At 42.6% G+C, this 17,693-nt stretch overlaps 1 protein-coding gene across 2 annotated transcripts in view; it reads left to right on the top strand.

The window, feature by feature from the left end:
• Window positions 1-4,060: 4,060 nt before the first annotated feature.
• The window catches only part of ARHGEF26 (Rho guanine nucleotide exchange factor 26), a 117,712-nt gene continuing 104,079 nt past the window's right edge, over window positions 4,061-17,693 (top strand). The window contains exons 1-4 of one of the 2 annotated variants that reach the window (XM_006202826.4): window positions 4,061-4,202; window positions 4,616-5,744; window positions 7,244-7,283; window positions 11,005-11,150. In XM_006202826.4, the coding sequence (XP_006202888.2) occupies window positions 4,668-5,744; window positions 7,244-7,283; window positions 11,005-11,150 (1,263 nt within the window). In that variant the 5' untranslated portion in view covers window positions 4,061-4,202; window positions 4,616-4,667. The other variant, XM_015237997.3, reaches the window with a different exon arrangement.

Consider the following 17,693-nt stretch of genomic DNA (forward strand, 5'->3'; position numbering starts at 1 on the left):
CAGATACGTGGGTGAGGCCGTGTCCTTGCGATCCAGCCTACCCCGGAGCTGGCTGTGGCAACGTGGGAGAGCCCGGCGAGACCCTCAGAAGAAGCGGAAGAACTCACCACACCAGCCCACAGATGGTGAGTAACAATAAATAATAAAATTTGCTATGTTAAGCCACTAAGTGGTAAGGTGGTTTGTTTCACCGCAAAACATAACTGAAATACCACTTTTAATTTTGGTACCAGAGGTAGACATGCTAACATTTGAATATTACAAATCTAGGTATTGAGTATTTATACATAGCTATTTGCATTTTTAAAAACTCAAAGGAGTTTTTAAAAGTAGCTTTTCTCCCCCATTTACCATATTTTGAATTTTTGTATGAGTAATTATATATCGACACTATTATTTTTGGTGGTTGCATTTTACATCACGATTTATTAATGAGTCCCTTACCAATAAACAGTTTGCTTCTAATTTTTTGCCACCATTAAGAAATGTTTGACAGACATCTTTGAACATATACCTCTTTGGACACAGCAAAGGTTACTTCCTCAGGACTATTTACTGTATATGGAATTACTAGCTTGAAGATTTGCCTGTTTTCAAGGTTTTGATTAAATGTCATCTAATTGCTCTTCAGAAAGGTTGTTTACATTCTTAGGGTGAATGAGTCAGAACTCTCTTTTGCCTGCACTTTTACCAACAGTGGTTTTTTTTTTTTCCTTAATCTTTGTTGATCTAATGGATAAGAAACTATGATCTCATTACTGTTTTAATTTTGTTATTACTATTGGGGATGAGTGTATTTTTATGTACAGTAGGCATGTGTGTCTTCTCTAAAATTCGTATTCATTCTTTGCTCATTTTTCCACTGTTATCTTTTTCTTATAGATTTGTGAATAATACAGTTATTAATGCTTTGGTACATATATATTTAAATATTTTTCTCTTATTTCCCTCTAAGAGAAGATTTCCCTCAGATTTTAGGGTTTAGGTGGACTTTTTTTAATACACAAACAAATCTGCTTATTTTATTTATTTAATCTCTGAGGCTGGTGTTATCAAATTTATTGTTTAAAAGATAGCGAAGTTTAAATAGTTTCAGAGAGTGTCAGATGTTATCCAAGTAAAATCCAGACCCCTTGGTTTATGTCACACACCACATTCTATTCTACCCATATTTAGCCAGATTAATCTCCCACAATTTCTAACTGCAAATTCTCTATTCTTGTGAGTTTAGTTTCTGGTATGTGCAGCTTGTGAGCTCTGGAGTCTGACAGACTTGAGTTAGGATTCTGACTCAAACACTCAGCAACAGTATGAGGAGAGCTTTTAGAGCTTTAGCTTCTTCATAGTTAAGTGGAGACAGGATTAATGGAAGATTAAATTAGTGCCTGAAATATAGTTGGCACTTAATAAATCTTAGTTTCCCAGCCACACCCCCATGTTTCTGCTCCTGCTGGGACATGTCTCTGAAATACTGTCCACTTCTCGCAATATTTTTCCTATTCTTCTGGCCCACTTCTACCCAGAGTCCTTCACAGAGACTTTCAGAGAACAGGGAGTTTACCATACACCTTCCTCAGCTCAGGTGCCTTAAATTTGTAATGTGTCAGATGTAGTTAATCAGTCACATTATAAGCTTCAGGAAGGCCTGGCCCAGTGCTTGGCACTTAAATGTACCCAATAAGCATTAGTGGAATGTATAAATACATGAATAAAGAATGCATGAGATTTAACTGCAAGGTAATAACACTAGTTAACAAATTGCACTTAAAAATTAGCCTAGGTATTATTCCAGACACGTAATTGGTGATAAATGCAAATTTGTTTAGTAAATGTAGCCATAATTGGTATCTCACCTCTGTATCATACCACTGAATATTTTAATAGTTCAATATGTCACTGGTGGAAATGGGTGAAAGTGGTCAAAAGGTGCAAACTTCCAGTTAAAGAAAAATAAGTTTTGGGATGTAACGCACAGCATGGTGATCACAGTTAACAACACTGTATTGTATATTTGAAAGTAGCAAAGAAAGCAGATGATAAAAGTTCTCATCACAAAAAAAAAGTTTGTAAACATGCCAGATGATGGATGTTAACTGAACTTATTGTGGTAATGATTTCACAACATACATATACCAAATCATTGTTGTACATCTTAAACTACTGCCATGTTGTATGTCAATTATATCAATAAAACTAGGAAGAAATTAAAATTTTTTAATTAGAAAATAAAATAAAAAATACATACCATCAGAATATACCGGCAGAATTTATCAATCCTAATAGTTCAATATACGGTATTTCTCCAAGTCTAAGAAGCAGTTTGTCTCACATTGTAACATTTCTGAAACTGGAATGTGTCTTACTATTAAAGAAATAGCCACTGGCCAAGTAGCAATCAAGATATAGTAGGCATTGCCTCTGCTTTTGTGAACATGGTTTTAACTGTTCAAATTGTCATCAGTTCACAGAGTTCTATACAATTTAAAACTATATGTGTCAAAGCCATATGGTAAGAAATGCAGTTGAAGGCAGGAGAAATTGCCAGATGTGTCAGATTAGATGAAAGAAATTCCAAAGCAACAAGGGACTGAACCAATTCATGCATCACATGAGACCATAGTGAAGGCATGAAACTTCCTTCTGGCCATAATAGAGAGGCTGTGTAGGTTGTAGTGATGTATGATTAAGTTGAATAAGAAAACTATGCTTTTAGTTGAAGAGGGTTATACCAGCATCAAACTTGTCGAATGAGTGTCTGGCTGGGAAGCAAATCCCAGAGACAAGGCTAGGGAATGCCACGCTACCCATGAACCTGTCGGGGAGAAATGCACACCTTGATGCTCTGTGCAAAAAGGGATTCAGAAGAATTAGACTTTGTAGAATTTGTAGAATCTAAAAATCTACAGAATTTGTAGAAATACTTTAATAATTTTTAAACTTCTTTTGCTTGTATTTTCCTTTTCTATAGATACACATTACTGAAAAATCTATATTGAAGTCTTTTAAAAAGCACCATTTTATTAAGTATTGAAAAAATCGTGTATGATAACACATTGTGTCATGGTTTAATTGGCAGCCTTTTTTCTTTCTTGTTGGTACATACAAAGATGTCCTACGTTTGAACAGATAGGATAAATTGAATGGCAGCTAAAATGGGCAGCAAGTCTGAATTTCCAAGCTTCCCTTACTGAAGGAACAGAGCATGGTGTTTTGTCGCTGTTGTTTTGGTGGGTATTTTGTTGTTGCTTAGGAATGTGATAGGAAGATCTTCACAATCATTAGATACATTTGTTTGCAGAACCAGTATAATTTGAAAAGAAGCTAGCTTCTCACACCACCATTCACAACTTACTAACATGTTTCACAGTTTGCATTCTGAATTAGGTGACACTTCATTTGTCCTCAGCTAAGCACTTTAAAAATTAATTATATTTTCCAATATAAAAGTAGTATGTATTCGTATGGGAAATGTCCTATATTAAAAAGTGGGTAGGTATGAGTATGGAATCAGCCATATTTCTTTGAACTAAGCTATTTGGAAAATTTCATTTTTTAGAAAAATTTCTTATAAACCCTCCTCCAAGCTGGCTGTATGTATCCCTCCGGAAATACTCTAGGCATAAACAAGCAAATCCGTCAGTCTACAAGATATTTTAAGCAGGGGAGCAGGGCATCGGATCTGTGTTTTAATACCACGCGAATGCTGAGAGGCACCTGGGTTTCTGCGCTCAGAGCTACGCGCTCCAGCTCACGCATTTCACAAACCCTCGTCTGCCCGGCTTTCTGGTTTCTACAGGGAAGATCCCCCGGGGGCCCAGAGTTTCGTAAATTACGTCTGGGCAGAGCTCCCACGCTGGTTCCCACGATGTACTCCCGGCAACGACCCTGTGCGCCGGCGGCTCCAACGCCGCCCCCAGCCCGCAGCTCGCCGCCCGGAAGCCGGGAGTTCGGCACCCAGCCCAGGTGTGCCGGTGTGTTCAACAGAGACTGAGGCGGAAAAGCGGCAGCTCCCGGATGACTGCGATAGAGGCGGGCCCGGGCGTGGCCAAGGCTAAGGGCGGAGTCAAGATTGGGGGCGGAGCCGACGCCTCGGTCCGCTGCAGAGCTCTCCAGAGCTCCCGCCGCTGCGATTCGATCCCGGACCCGGGCCACCCACGGGGAGGTGGGCGCTCTTTGGCCCTGGGCTCTGAAAAGCCCTGAAGGTAAATCCGCCTGGGAGCTGGGCAGCTAGAGCTCTAGGGGATCAACGATCGGGGCGGGCGGCTGGATGGCGGCGGAGGGGAGCGTCCTGCGGCGAGTTTCCCAAGAAAGCTGAACTCGTCCCAAGTTTCTTGTGCATCGGTTTCCACCCGGTGAATTGGTGGCTGTCTCTTTCCGTGCGGGTGGTCTTTAGGCGCGGGAGAGACGCTAAGGGGATTGGATTAATCCGCCTGAGCGCAGCCAGATTTTGTCTGGGACAGTTGCGTGCGGCGAGCACAGTTTTTGCCTGAGAAAGGGGCCGGTAAGTGACACGCAGTTGTGTCTCGCGTCTCAGGCGGGTGATCCCCGGGCTCAGAGGGCGCGCGTCTGCAAGGCGCGCCTGGAGGCAAAGTTCCATGACTTCTTTCCTCTTTAGGCAAGACTGACTGGATGCTGTATCCCCCGGGGCTGACCCCCGAGGCTCTACTATGGACGGCGACAGCGAAGTGGATTTTTCCAGCAACAGTTTAACCCCTTTGTGGCGAAGGCGGTCAACCCCTCAGCCCCAGCTGCTGGGCCGAAGCAAGCCGCGGCCCCAGTCCTACCAGAGCCCCAGCGGGTTGCTGATCACGGATTTCCCGGTGGAGGATCTAGGGACGCTCCCCGCGGCTCAGACTCCTGCCCAGGTGCCCACTGCCTCCGACGGCAGGACGGTCCAGAGAAGCCCACTGCTTCTGTGCGCCCACCGAGGGGCAATAACCAATGGGAGGACCGTCTCCCCGGGGTACAGAGCTGTCTCTCCTCGGCTCCGACGGCCTAAGTCACCCCAGGTCCCCAAAGCGGCGTCGGGTGGCTCCCCTAAATCTACAGCCAACGGCACGGTGACCTCGCCTGCGCCGCAGCTGCTGCACCCACTGCGGACTCAAGCGCCCGCCCCCTGCAGCCCCGAGGGGAACACAGCCGGATTCCCCGCCAGCCCCCTGCCTTCGCCTACTACAAATGGGCTTACCCCTTACATTGCCTCCTCAGGCGCCCGTTCGCTTCCCGGCCAGGTGGCTAAGGACCCTGAGCGGGGACCCTCAAGACTTTCTCCTGTGCCCCAGAACAGGTCTTTGGAACAAAAACTACCCCTCCAAAGGCTGCCCTCACAGGAGAACGAGCTCCCGGAGAATCCTTCAGTGGTTTTGAGCACAAACAGCCCCGCCGCCCTCAAAGTGGGGAAGCAGCAGATCATTCCGAAGAGCCTGGCCTCGGAGACTAAAATAAGTAAATCCAACAGTCAGAACGTGGAGCCTCACAAGAGGCTGCTCAAGGTGCGCAGCATGGTGGAGGGTCTTGGAGCGCCCCTGGGCCCCGCAGAGGACGAGGGCGAGGCGGAGAACGATGTGGACAGCCCGGGGTCTCTGCGGAGAGGTTTGCGGTCCACGTCGTATCGCAGGGCAGTGGTCAGTGGCGTTGATTTTGACAGTCCTACCACCTCGAAGAAGAAGAACAGAATGTCCCAGCCTGTTCTGAAAGCAGTGATGGAAGACAAGGAGAAGTTTTCCAGCCTGGGGAGGATAAAGGTAAGAGTGGGCAAGAATGTCGTCAAGTCACTCTCTAAGCTGGGCATTCACTAAGCCGCAAATGAAGGTGTTGGGGGTGGGGAGGAGGGGCATAAAGGAAACCCGAAGTTACTTTTCTTTTTAAATTATATTGTTTGGGAGGGAGGGTATAGCTCAAGTGGTAGAGCGCGTGCTTAGCATGCACAAGGTGCTAGGCTCAATCCCCAGTACCGCCTCCAAAAATAAATAAATAAACCTAATTATACCCCTCCCCCCAAAACAACCCTATAAATTATATTGTTTGGTTATCAGAGCCGTGCACATTTCTCTTTGCCATTCTGTTGCTAGCAGGGAGGAACTTTATGGGAGGATCTGAAACCCTTATCACTGTTTAAACTTTCTAAGGTGGGGCAAAATGTGGGGGACAAAGGGGGAAAAATACAGCAAATTAAGTATTGGCTGAGTGAGTCCTGAACACTTTTAATACAGGTGGTTGAAAAGGGAGTGGTGGGCAGGCAGGGTTCTGCCCTCTTGACTGTGGTCACCTGAGGCTTGTTTAGAAGTGTCAGTCATTGGTTGTTGCTGATTCATCACAGCTGATAAAGGAAAACACTGATTTCCTTTGAGCCTATTGATTATTTATGTTAAGTGTTTAATTACTGAATTTCTTTCAGTGGTGATCACGTACTATATACCATTCAGGTAAAGGGTAAATTTCAAGTCAATTGATGGAATCACAAAAGATACAAATAATTTGTCATGTTTGTGGTTGCTCATTTCTGTCACCACTGCTTAGTATCTTATTCCTATTTTGTGGCCACTTAATCCTTGAGTACATTTAACAAGTTGGTAGCTCAAAACTTCAGGTTTGAGTGAACGATGGGGTGTTGCTCCCAGATAAAAGCCTAGGAGCTGACATGGTTGAAATATTACCAAATATGACATAAAGAAATAGGAAAACTAGAGGAGATTTTGGAGCGTGCATGTATTACCTTTTCCAGACACAAGACAGATCTCAGCAACAGGGCAGATACTCATTTTGGCACATCTTTTCTTGATTAATTGGAGAACTGGAACCAGTCTGTATAAACCTCGCATGTGTAATACACAAGCAAGCCTGTTTTATTTTAGATCCTATGGCCTTAAAGAAATTACATAACATTTTATGTGTCCTGTCCCCCACCTCCCCAACTCTGTGAGTATACCAGAGTTCCATTTAACAATGACGGTGGGTGAATCATGAATAGTGAAGTAAGCTGGACTACTGGTCATTTGAGTATTCTCAAGCTGTCTTGACAGAGTGTAGGGGACATTGTATGTTACATTTCACCTTTTTAGTGAATTGTTAGTCATCTGAGTAAACTACTCAGGGATCATTTGCTATGTGTTTTTGGGACTCTAATGAAAGTAACAACAAAAAAATTACTTTTTCTTAAGATAGCTGTTATTTTCTGTTTGGCTCATTCATACATAGTTTGCTTTGCTTTTCCCCCTTATTTTTTGCTTTTCTTGTTTCTTAGAAAAAAATGCTGAAAGGACAAGGAACATTTGATGGGGAAGGTAAGCACTTGATTTTCCAGACTTTTATTGCTGTTTCAATGTGGAATATCAATTATAAGTTGAAATCCAACTGAAGTAACAAAAACACAAGGGGAGAAAAATGTACAACTTCTTCCCAAATTATATAGTGCAAAGCTCTGCGCTAAGCTCAGTTTTCATCTAGTGATACCAGCAGTGAATGAAATTAATGGCATTCCTTGTAAGCAGATGACTTTGTCAGACACGTGTTCTGGGATTTTTAATTCTTCTCTACTCTGGCTCTGTCGCGACTTCCCACAAAAAAATGGAGTAAGAGGGAGCTCTGGCTCTTCAGTTAAAAATTCTGCGAGTTTGGCATTTAGATCTTAAGTCATATTTCCTTAGACTTAATATTCTTTTCCTAGTATTTTCTGCATTTTGATATCATTTGTGACTTCCTGTTTCTGAATCAAGTTTCAATTTGGGGGAAATCTAACTCTGGCTGACAGAAACATAGTCCTCTAAGAACTTGGAACCCATGCAGTATTTTTGTGACGGATCTTAACACACAAGCAGCTTCCACCAGGTGTTCAAACCCTAATCAGATTAGTGGACTTTGTGTAAGTAGATGGATTCAGTGTCAATGTACTGGACGAGCATGAAGGGAGAAGGCCCAGCTGCAGCCCTAGTTGGGCTGGAAAAGCGTGCGGTGAGGGTAGTTACTTTCTTTCATGCTCTGAAATGCTAAGATTTTAAAGAATCATGAAGAAGGGTATGCCTCTCTGTAAGTAAATCTAACATGTAACCACCCAGAATTATATCACGTTGGGTGACTGCAAACATTTCCCCATATAATTTCATAAAAATCAGTTCCCATTGGATCATTCAAACATGACCAATTTCTAAAAATGTACTTATTGTACCAATCTTAGAAAACTGTTCTCTATGGAGAAGAAACTCAGGTGTAGATTTTTAGCTGATAGGAATAAATTCATCTTCCTGATTTTTATAACTGAGGAATCTGGAAGCTCTGAGAGGTTTGGTACCTTGTCCACTGTCATATAGCCAGTACTGAGACAGAGATCTTGTTCTCAGTCCAGTTTGCTTCCTCTTGTACCACGTTGTGACCATGAATTGAGCAGGGTCTCTACCTAATATCAATTTTGAGAGACATTTTGCATCTTTTAGAATTTGATGTTGATTTGGAGACTTTTGCCTCAAAGGGTTAAAAATGTTAAGCTTTTTTTTTTTTTTAAGTCAGGGGACAGACCTTCATTATGGCTAGTTTTAAGTTGTTTCCTTTTATAAGGAGCTGTTTCTTTGCACCCTCTCTTCTCAAAAATGATGACCTAGAAATTCTTTTTCACATATATGTGCATGAGGAATGCAGGATTCTTACAGTTAATGACTGAGAAGAATGTAACTCAGAAAGCTGTGTGGTAGACAGGTGAGAACCTATGATATTAGAACCAGGAATCTGGGTTCCTATTCTATTGCTTCTACTCACCAGTTGAGTGATGTTGAGCAAGCATCTTAACTTCACTGAGCCTCAGATTCATCCTGGGTAAAATGAAGCTGATTATTTGAGAATGAGACATCATATCAACAATGGATGTGTATATTTTGTGCTAAACACTGAGTACTTTGAAGGCCACTACAGAGATGGGGGACACTCAGTCTGTACCCTCAGAATCTGCTTTACACGTGCTGAGCAATCAGAGAACAGTGAGATCCTGCACAGACTGCGGTGTTACTTAGTGATCATGCATGCAGCGCATGGAGTAGTTGATGAGAGATGAGGCAGATGCTTGCTGGCCTCAGTAGATGGGAAAAGCATTTCGAACTTACTATGTCCCAAACCAAATTCACAGTCTTTCCACTAAAGCTGAATCTCTTCTGGAGTTCTCTTTTTCCACTTTTCAGTTATGGTACTTAGCTAAGAAATGTCCTTCCCACCATATCCAGTCTGACCCATATCCAGTCCATCCCCAGTCCTTTCTAAGTTGCATAGCCCAAGTCTCCATTGTCTTTCATTGACCACTTCAGTAGCATCCTAACTAGTCCCCTAAGTTGTTAATGTTTTTCTCTTCCAATCTAATAAAGTCTTTCCTTTCAGTGGATTCCCATTACAATCAGGATAAAATATAATCTTTACAATATGAAAGGACCTCAGTCCTGTGTACAAAATATTCAGGATAAAATCCAGTTCTTTACCACTGCTTGCAAAGCTCTGCTTGACTTGGACTGTCTGGCTCTTCTCCCTAAACTTATCCTGCACCCTTTGACCACTAGACACCCATGCTCCAGTACATGACCTTCCTTTATTCCTCTAGGGTAATATATTTCCTCCTGCTGCAGGGCTTTTCTGCATGGGCTTTTTTTTTTTTTTTAGCTCTGTAATTTCTCAGCTTTCAGATCTTAAGATTTTTCCTCTCTGATCCCCCAGACTAGATCGTATCCTTCTGACAGTCAGTTCTCAGAGCACCTGTATATAAATCTCTCGGTGTGTAGGTATGTTATTTGTGCAAGATCACTGTGTCCTCAACCCTACAGTGACATGCCTTCGCACTTGGAGTAAAAACCAAAGTCTTTTCAGTGGCATTGAGACAAGACCGTGCATGGTCTGTCCTCTCTTTATCACCCACCGCTATCTCCTGTACTCTCTCCCCTCCCTTAACCTGTTCCAGCCACACCGGATTCCTTGCTGATCTTGTTCATGTGGATGCACCAAGCAGACTCCTGCCCCAGGGCCTTTGTATTTGCTGTTCTCTAGGATGGGATGTTTTTTTTTTTTTCTAGGGGATTTCACTGGTTTATTTGTTTGTTTTATTGCAGTATAGTTGGTCTAAAATGTTGTGTTAATTTCTGGTGTACAGCATAATGATTCGGTTGTATATATGTATTCCTTTTCATATTCTTTTTCATTACAGGCTATTATTACAAGATATTGAATATGGTTCCCTGTGCTGTAAAGAGGATGAGATATTCTTTCCCCAGCTGGAAAAGTGGCTCACTTTCTCACCTGTCCTTTGCTTAAAAGTCGCCTTAGTGAGGCTTTCCTAAACCACCCTATTTAAAATTTACATACCCTCCTCCTTTCCCTGTTTTATTTTTGTTCTATGCTACTTATCAGCATCTGATGTATTATAAAAGTTACTTGTTTATTGTCATTCTCTCCTCACTCTGGTGTCAGCTCCATGAAGAATGAGATTTTTACATTTTTTGTTCTCTTTGTATCCCCAGTGCCTAGCAGTTGTTAATGCCTAGCAGGCATTTTCTAAATAGCAGTTGAGTGAATAAATGAATGAATGACTTTGACTATTTTTCTCAGTAAATTTTTAGCTCAGAGGAGTGCAAGAAGTAGCTTTTCTTTTCCGTTTACTTGAGCCCTTCTCACATTGTAGATGTACAATTAATGTTTGTTAAATAGATAAATAAAAGGGTGTACATTCAATTTGACCTAAAAAGCAATGATGTAACAGGCATGACCATTCGTCTGTGGGTGGTGGACAGAGATGTGGAAACTTTGCTTCAGTTGGCATTTCATGTGTGGGAACCCCCCTTCCCCTGCAGGCGAATTGGGGACAGAGCTGTGAGAGTGAGAAAATCACTTTTTGGTAATGACTCTTCAGTGACAAAATCCACTTGTCTCTTGTTTATTAAACTGGAGACCAAACATTGTATAGAGAGGGATGTTTATTTAGAACAAGTAGCATTGTGATAGGGAGCAATTAGTGACATGCAGGGTTTGGTTTTCTTGCAGAAAACGCTGTCCTGTATCAGAACTACAAAGAAAAGGCCCTTGACATTGACTCTGATGAAGAGTCGGAGCCCAAAGAACAGAAATCGGATGAAAGAATCGTGATTCACCATAAGCCGCTGAGATCTACGTGGAGTCAGCTCTCAGCGGTGAGTGTATACCTTGTTTTCTATCTGTGGGAGTGAGAAAACTAGGTTGTGAAAATTATGCCTGGATGTGATCTTAATTTTTTCTACCAATGATCCCATAACTCTAAGGAGAAAGACCCTTCTCTTGAGATTGTAAAATAATTCTTGAAACTCTGCTGGCACTGCGCTTTGACAGTTCTGATCAGGAAGAGTTACCAGGTTTTTATAAAATAAAGAGCCTTGAGACTGATGATGTCTTATGGACTCTGGAAACTTCCTACTCAGTATCTTTTTTTGTTTTCTGTATAGTGTATATGTAGTGGTAACTTACTATATCCTGAACTTTATCATAATTTTGGTGATATGTACATGTGTGTACATATATACACATGTGTGTATATGTATCTGTGCACAACAGGGAACTTACAGTTCTTCCTTGGAAATTTCTTTTAATGTAGACACATCTGTATATTCTCGAAGATGGTTAATGAATGGCATTCTGTTCTACCTCCCTGTGTGCATCGTTTGTGTGCTAGTGTCTGACACTTATTTTTTGTTGATGAGCACTTTCTCCTCTCTGCATCAAACATCTTCTGTTTTTAGCCATAATTTCTTTTCCCCGTGGCTTAACAGTGTCACAGTGTGATGCTTAGTTTACTGGATGTGAGTTTGGGTACAGCATTTGTGGGCATCTGATGCATTACCATGTGGAAAGGAATTCCCGTGGCAGGCTTGGGGGAGTGGGAGCATTGTATCAGAAACCAGCCAGGGCACCTTGGTGAGTCCTTCAGCAGTGTGGGAACAGAAGTGGTTCCCTCTTAAGCTGAAGTGAGTATTGTTCAGAGTCAGGAATCTCAGGTATTAAGGGAACCCACCAATGTAAGGAAAGAAGTTGTCTAAGTTGCAGCTCACGAACTTGACCATGGAAGTGGGTGTGTGTTGATGGTGGGGATGACGTCTGGCTTAGACTCTTCCTCTCCTCTTCTGCCCTGTATTGGAATCCAGAATTCTAGAAGTCAAGCCCTTTCTTCCTGTCTTCCTCCCACCCCCTGATTTTGTGCAAAGGATAAGTTATGCATTTCCAGTACCCCCCAAGGTGTGGCACCCTTCATGTTATGCCACAGATTAAAATGCCTGCAGGGGCAGGGCACGTAGTGTTAAAAGTGATGCCAGTGAGTGTGGGTGACGGGGAAGTGGGGACTGGGGTGCACAGGCCTGGTTCATTAACTGGAGCAGCTGCCACTTAGCTGAGACCAGCCCAGTGTTGCCAGATGTTCTGATAGTGAGAAAAGAGTGTACAGAAGTACAGACTTTTACTAATATCATCCTAATTCAAGTTTTAAAAAATGTTGTATGACATTTAACTATGGGCCAGACTTGGCCTCTCTTCTAACAGTTGGCAACTTCTGTGATACTTCTATGAATTTCACACATGGTGGGGATGGTACCATCTCTTCACAGAACTGGCATATTGGTAGCCTTATTCCCTAATCTAGGGATCTTGTGATGTTACACACCAAAGCAGATACCTGGAAAAACTGGCAGAGGCCAACGGTGGCTCTGGTGTTGGTATGGACCATTTGGTAGATGATCCTCGAGAAGAAAACTGTGGCGTTTTTGAGTTCTTTCTCTGTGGAAGCAGCTGCGTTTGTTAGCACAGTACTCAATCCTGCTGTTCTCTGAATGCTAACTTCTGTGTCACTCACAGTTTCTTCCAACTCAGCTTTAGTACCAGAAACCAGGCTGCCATGTGTACGCCTCCTGGAGTTTGGCTTTCCTTTAGATTAAAATAATACTCCATATCCTTCAGTACAACTTCAAATACGGGCGTACGTTTTATTTGGCAAGGGATCAACGTACCGATGTGCCTCTTGTTCACACAATGGATATCAGAAGACTATCCAGTGATTAAATGTAAAACTGTAAAGTGGGTTGTCACTGCAGCATGTGTTATCTCGGATTTGAGTGTTCCCAGGAGGCTTGTGTGTATTTATTGTGTTGCTTGGCAATTACGGTAAATCAATGTGGCGTGATCGGACTTTGCCATTTCATCTCACTTGGGCACCAGCTTGCATTTTCTTTGTGCTTTTTGTGTCCCTGCTTCGCTTTTAAAGCATTTTAATTTTTTATTAAACATATTCGAACATATGGAAAAATTCTAACATAAGTTTGGGTAGTAGATTTCCAGGTACCTGCCACCCAGCTTGAACAAATGTTAACATTTTAACTTTACCGACCGGCGTCTGTTTTTTAAGTCAGGTCCGGTTAACCACTTTACTTTCCAGGCCTTTTCTCCTTTCTGCCTCCCTGCGGGGAATCACCTTCCTGAAGTTGTCTGTCCCTTCCGCGTGAGTTTTCTTTTAATCACTGCCTTCTCTCCCAGCCAAAAATGCAGCTCTGGCTTTTAGGAAAGTTGATGTTTTAGGAGGGAAGGGCAGCCATTATGTTTTTAGAAGCCTAGCAGTTAGTAAATATCCAGGTGGCTGTTAGGACTCCAAAGAGAGAGGCGGCTTTGTGAATTATGAAAAATGTCAGGACGTTTTCCACAAGGGGTTGGCACCTTGCTCTTTCTGTCTGACGTCGTGCCCTGACCCTGCCGTGTAAAGGGTCTGCAGTGTTTAGGGCGGGTCTTGGGAAGCTTCTTTCATAATTTTGCATCATTTTTCCACATTTAACTTTGAATAATACCATGTTAGTAGGGTAGTCCCCATCGAGTCTTTAATACAAAAGTCTTCTTCGAGTAAAGCCTTGGTCCCAGGAAGAGAGTAGGACAAGGGGTTTTCTGGCAAAGGGTTAAGTCTCAATTGTGCATTGACCTTGACTCTGCTAGGGAGGGGTGTGTGCGCGCATTAGCTGCTGTTGGTTGGTTCATTTTCTAAATTTTGTTGCAAACCCCTATCTGCCTCCAGAGACGATGTACCCTTTTTCTCAGTTGACTGTCGGAAGCATTCAGTGTGTGGGGGACACTTCAGAAGAGCAGCAGTTTGCAGTCATTTCTGATTGTTGCATAAGGTCTTGAAGCCTTCAGTCTGTCTGTAATGTGTCTTGGTGTGTTTGTTGATGATGTGTCTCCTGCGGTTTCATTGGACAACCACACAAGTGGCAGGTGGTTCTCCATAGACAGTGTTGGGACAGGTTTCACTGTAGTGTTGTAGTCACCTAGGGGTGAGGGAGAAAGAGCTGTGTAAGAGAGGCATTTAACTGAGCCTTGTTAGGATACTGAAAGTTGGGGCTCCCGCTGGCTTCCCCAGTAAGATTAAAGTGGATTTGTGGTGAAGGGTTGTGTAACACAGGCATGGTGGCGCTGCCCACAGGCTCTCCGTGCAGAGGTGGGGTGCTCTCAGGTGTCATGAGCACGACCAGGGCTCATTAATTTCATCAGGTGGTGCCTGGCTTACTCTTCCTTCAGCTGATTGTCAGAATATAGAGATGTGTTCTTCGTTGGAAATACAGGATTTCTTCATTCCGGGGAACATAACTTGATGCTACTCTTCAGGCCTTGACAGACACTTCAGGCCTTGACAGGCCTTAACATCTGAGAAATAATGGAAACGATCGTGGTTCCCAGGTTTCGGATGGTCATAATTGGAAGGGATTTGAGGTTTCAATCTGAAGTCATTTTTGTCCTCCAGAGACAAAGGAACCTGCCACACACACGCAAGGCCACATATACAGCCACTCACCTAAAATGGCATCGTGAGGGCTAGGCCGTCAGTTCTTGGATCTCTGGGAAAAGCTTGTGGGTTTGAAGGAAAAACTGACTGTGTTACTAGTGTGGGGTAGAACACGAAGCCCTGTTAGGGTGAGTGCAGGTGTGGGCAGCTGCGTCCTCCATGCAGAGTGCACAGTGCGCTCCAGGCTCTCCCAATGCACATCCTTCAGTGGGATCCCGGAAGGATTTACAGCACTACAGAAGATGAGAGAGAAATCTTGACTAGAGTCTTTTCGCTTCTTATCATAACTGGGCCCCTCCCCCCATCACATACTATGCGCTGTACTGAAAAATGACAGTTGCGAAAGCAGTGTTTGTTTTGTTAGGTTCAGTGACAGCACCAAAGCCACACTTGCCAGCCGTGCCCTGACCCTATTTATTTGCTGTGGGGTGTGTTTGTGTAATTTCCATCACCTTGACATGCCAGGTACCTTTGACAAGGGTGTTCGGGCTCCAGAGGCGAAAACAACCATGCAGGCAAACTGTCCACTTGAATTCAACACCTAATATAGTCGATAAACACCTAATATAGCCATCCTCTTACTGCACCCTTCCTTTGTATTGGCTGACATGTGGCTTTATCAGTAACCTTAAATCATTTTGAATATTTCTTCAGTTTGTTCAAAAATTGTAAACTCTTTATTCTGGAACTGGTATTTAAAATATTTTCTTCTTCGGCTGGGCTTAGTGAGGCTCACTAGATTCATATCAAGAACTGAGACTTCAGTGTCTTGAGTTCGGGACTCAGCTCCTGAGGCACTAATGTTTGGCTCTGGTGACTGTCTGGAAATGCCAAATGAGAAAGGATGATTTGAAAAATGGCCATTTTATTATAGATATAATTTCATTCAGTTGAAAATATAACACAGTTTGGAGTCTTAGCCATTCCATCTGGTGGGGCTTATTCTTTTTAGAATTTATACCATGTTTATTTTGAGACATACTGTTTGCCTTCTAAAAAAATCAGGGCTTATCAGATGTAATAAACCTGAATATCATTCTGTTTGCAGAACTGCTTAATGCATTTAGAGGTCATAGAAAATTTCATTCTTTTCTCTTACATTTTCACACTTGTCTGAATTAATTTTCAGTTGTTCAGTGACTTGCTGCTTAAAATAATCTCTTCAGTCATAGAATTTTCTGTTTACGTTTTTGCAACACAGCAGTCTCATGAAGTTTTTTTTTAACCTTAGATGGTGATTAATGTCTTTTATCATTATCTTTTATGTTTAAAAAATAGAAAAAAAAATTCTCGTTTTTCACGTCTGGCTTACTTTTAGTGTTCACAGTGTAAACAGTCAGGGCTTCAGATGCATCCACACTGTTAAGCTGGATAGTAGGTCTCCTGGTGTGTTTGTGTTTTTATAAACAGAACTCAAGGTCCATGTGCCTGGACCTGGGACCCCCAGCAGAAATCCTCGTCCAGCTTAGAGGGTTGAAGCTGAGGCCTGCTTTAGCCTGGGGCAAGGACGGCATTCTGTTAAGCTCTTGTCATTTCAGTACAGTTAGATTATGGTGTTTCTTTAACATTTTTGAAAAATTAATTTTGACTTATATAAGCAACACATAGCACATCCTCCATGAAAAAAAAAATTTAAACATTTCAGATAAGACCAAAGTCTCTTGCTTATATATGCAGTCCTAATCTCTTTCCCTGTCTCTGTAGGCAGTGCTGGCCTCAGTTTGGTTAACACTCTTCTCAAAATCCATGAATACACATGTAAGGAAAAAATAAAAATTACATGTGTTTATGTAAATAATATGCTGGGCAGATATTACAACTTGCTTTTTGCCTGGACAGTGTGTCTTGTAAACCATTTCACGTCTCTACATGATGATCTTCACTGTTCCTTCCGATGTATGCGTTATTCTATAGGATGGGTCTGCGTTTTGCCATCTTTCTTTTCTCGGTGAGGTTAGACCTACTTTGAGAATCTGATAACAGATGTGAGCTATGAACCTTCTCTTTAGAAAATGTTCGTGTATGTGTCAATATTTGTTTATAATCTTTGCTTTTGTGTTTTCAGTTTGAGTTTGGGGGTATTTGTTTTTCTTGACTTCACCTCCAAATCCTGGGAGCTCCTTACTGGAGCTCCCTATATGTTGAGTACAGTTTCCATGTTATTCATATCACCTTTAGAAGTTTTTCTTTTTCTGAATTATAGCGATGATGGAACTTTAAGTATATAACCCCTTCTGATAAATATATAGAGATTGAAACCAAAACTACTCTGGTTGGAGCTTAGTGAGTAAAAGGCAGTTGAGCGGTGGACGTGCCAATATTAATGTTATTGTTTCTCCCAAGAGAACAATGGGAGGTGACAGTGAGGGTGTGTGTGCATTAGTCTCCTAGGGGAGGTGGGGACCAGAAGCGACAGGTGCTCCAAGAAAGTGGGACGAGATGAGTGCAGGGATAGTTTTGGTTGGCATAACTACAAAAGGAGATGTTTCAACCAGATCTGGGACCCAGACAAAGAAGGTCTTATTTCATTGAGCAGAAAATCTATGAGAGAGATTGATGAATGATTTCTTCATCCACCTAGTCTTTATGGAGGGCCGGTCTCCACAGAGCCCTATTCTAGAGCTTGGAGATGGAGCCCAGATAGACTCCATCTTGCTTTCATGTTCTTACAGACAGTGTGAATGGCAGCACAGAAAACAATCCCCTAAGTAGAGGCAGAATTGCTATGTTAATCCCTTGAAGGACATGCTTGTGCTGCTCTGAGATCCTGGGAAAGGATGTACCTGTCAGGACAACATGCTGTCAGTTGAGGTAGGTGGCGGAGGAGGTGACATGAGCTGCCATCTGAGCAGCAACCAGATAGATGTCAGGTCAGAGTAGTTGGGGGGGC

This window comes from Vicugna pacos, chromosome 1 (genome assembly GCF_048564905.1).
Source record: "Vicugna pacos chromosome 1, VicPac4, whole genome shotgun sequence".
In the NCBI taxonomy this organism is placed as follows: domain Eukaryota; kingdom Metazoa; phylum Chordata; class Mammalia; order Artiodactyla; family Camelidae; genus Vicugna; species Vicugna pacos.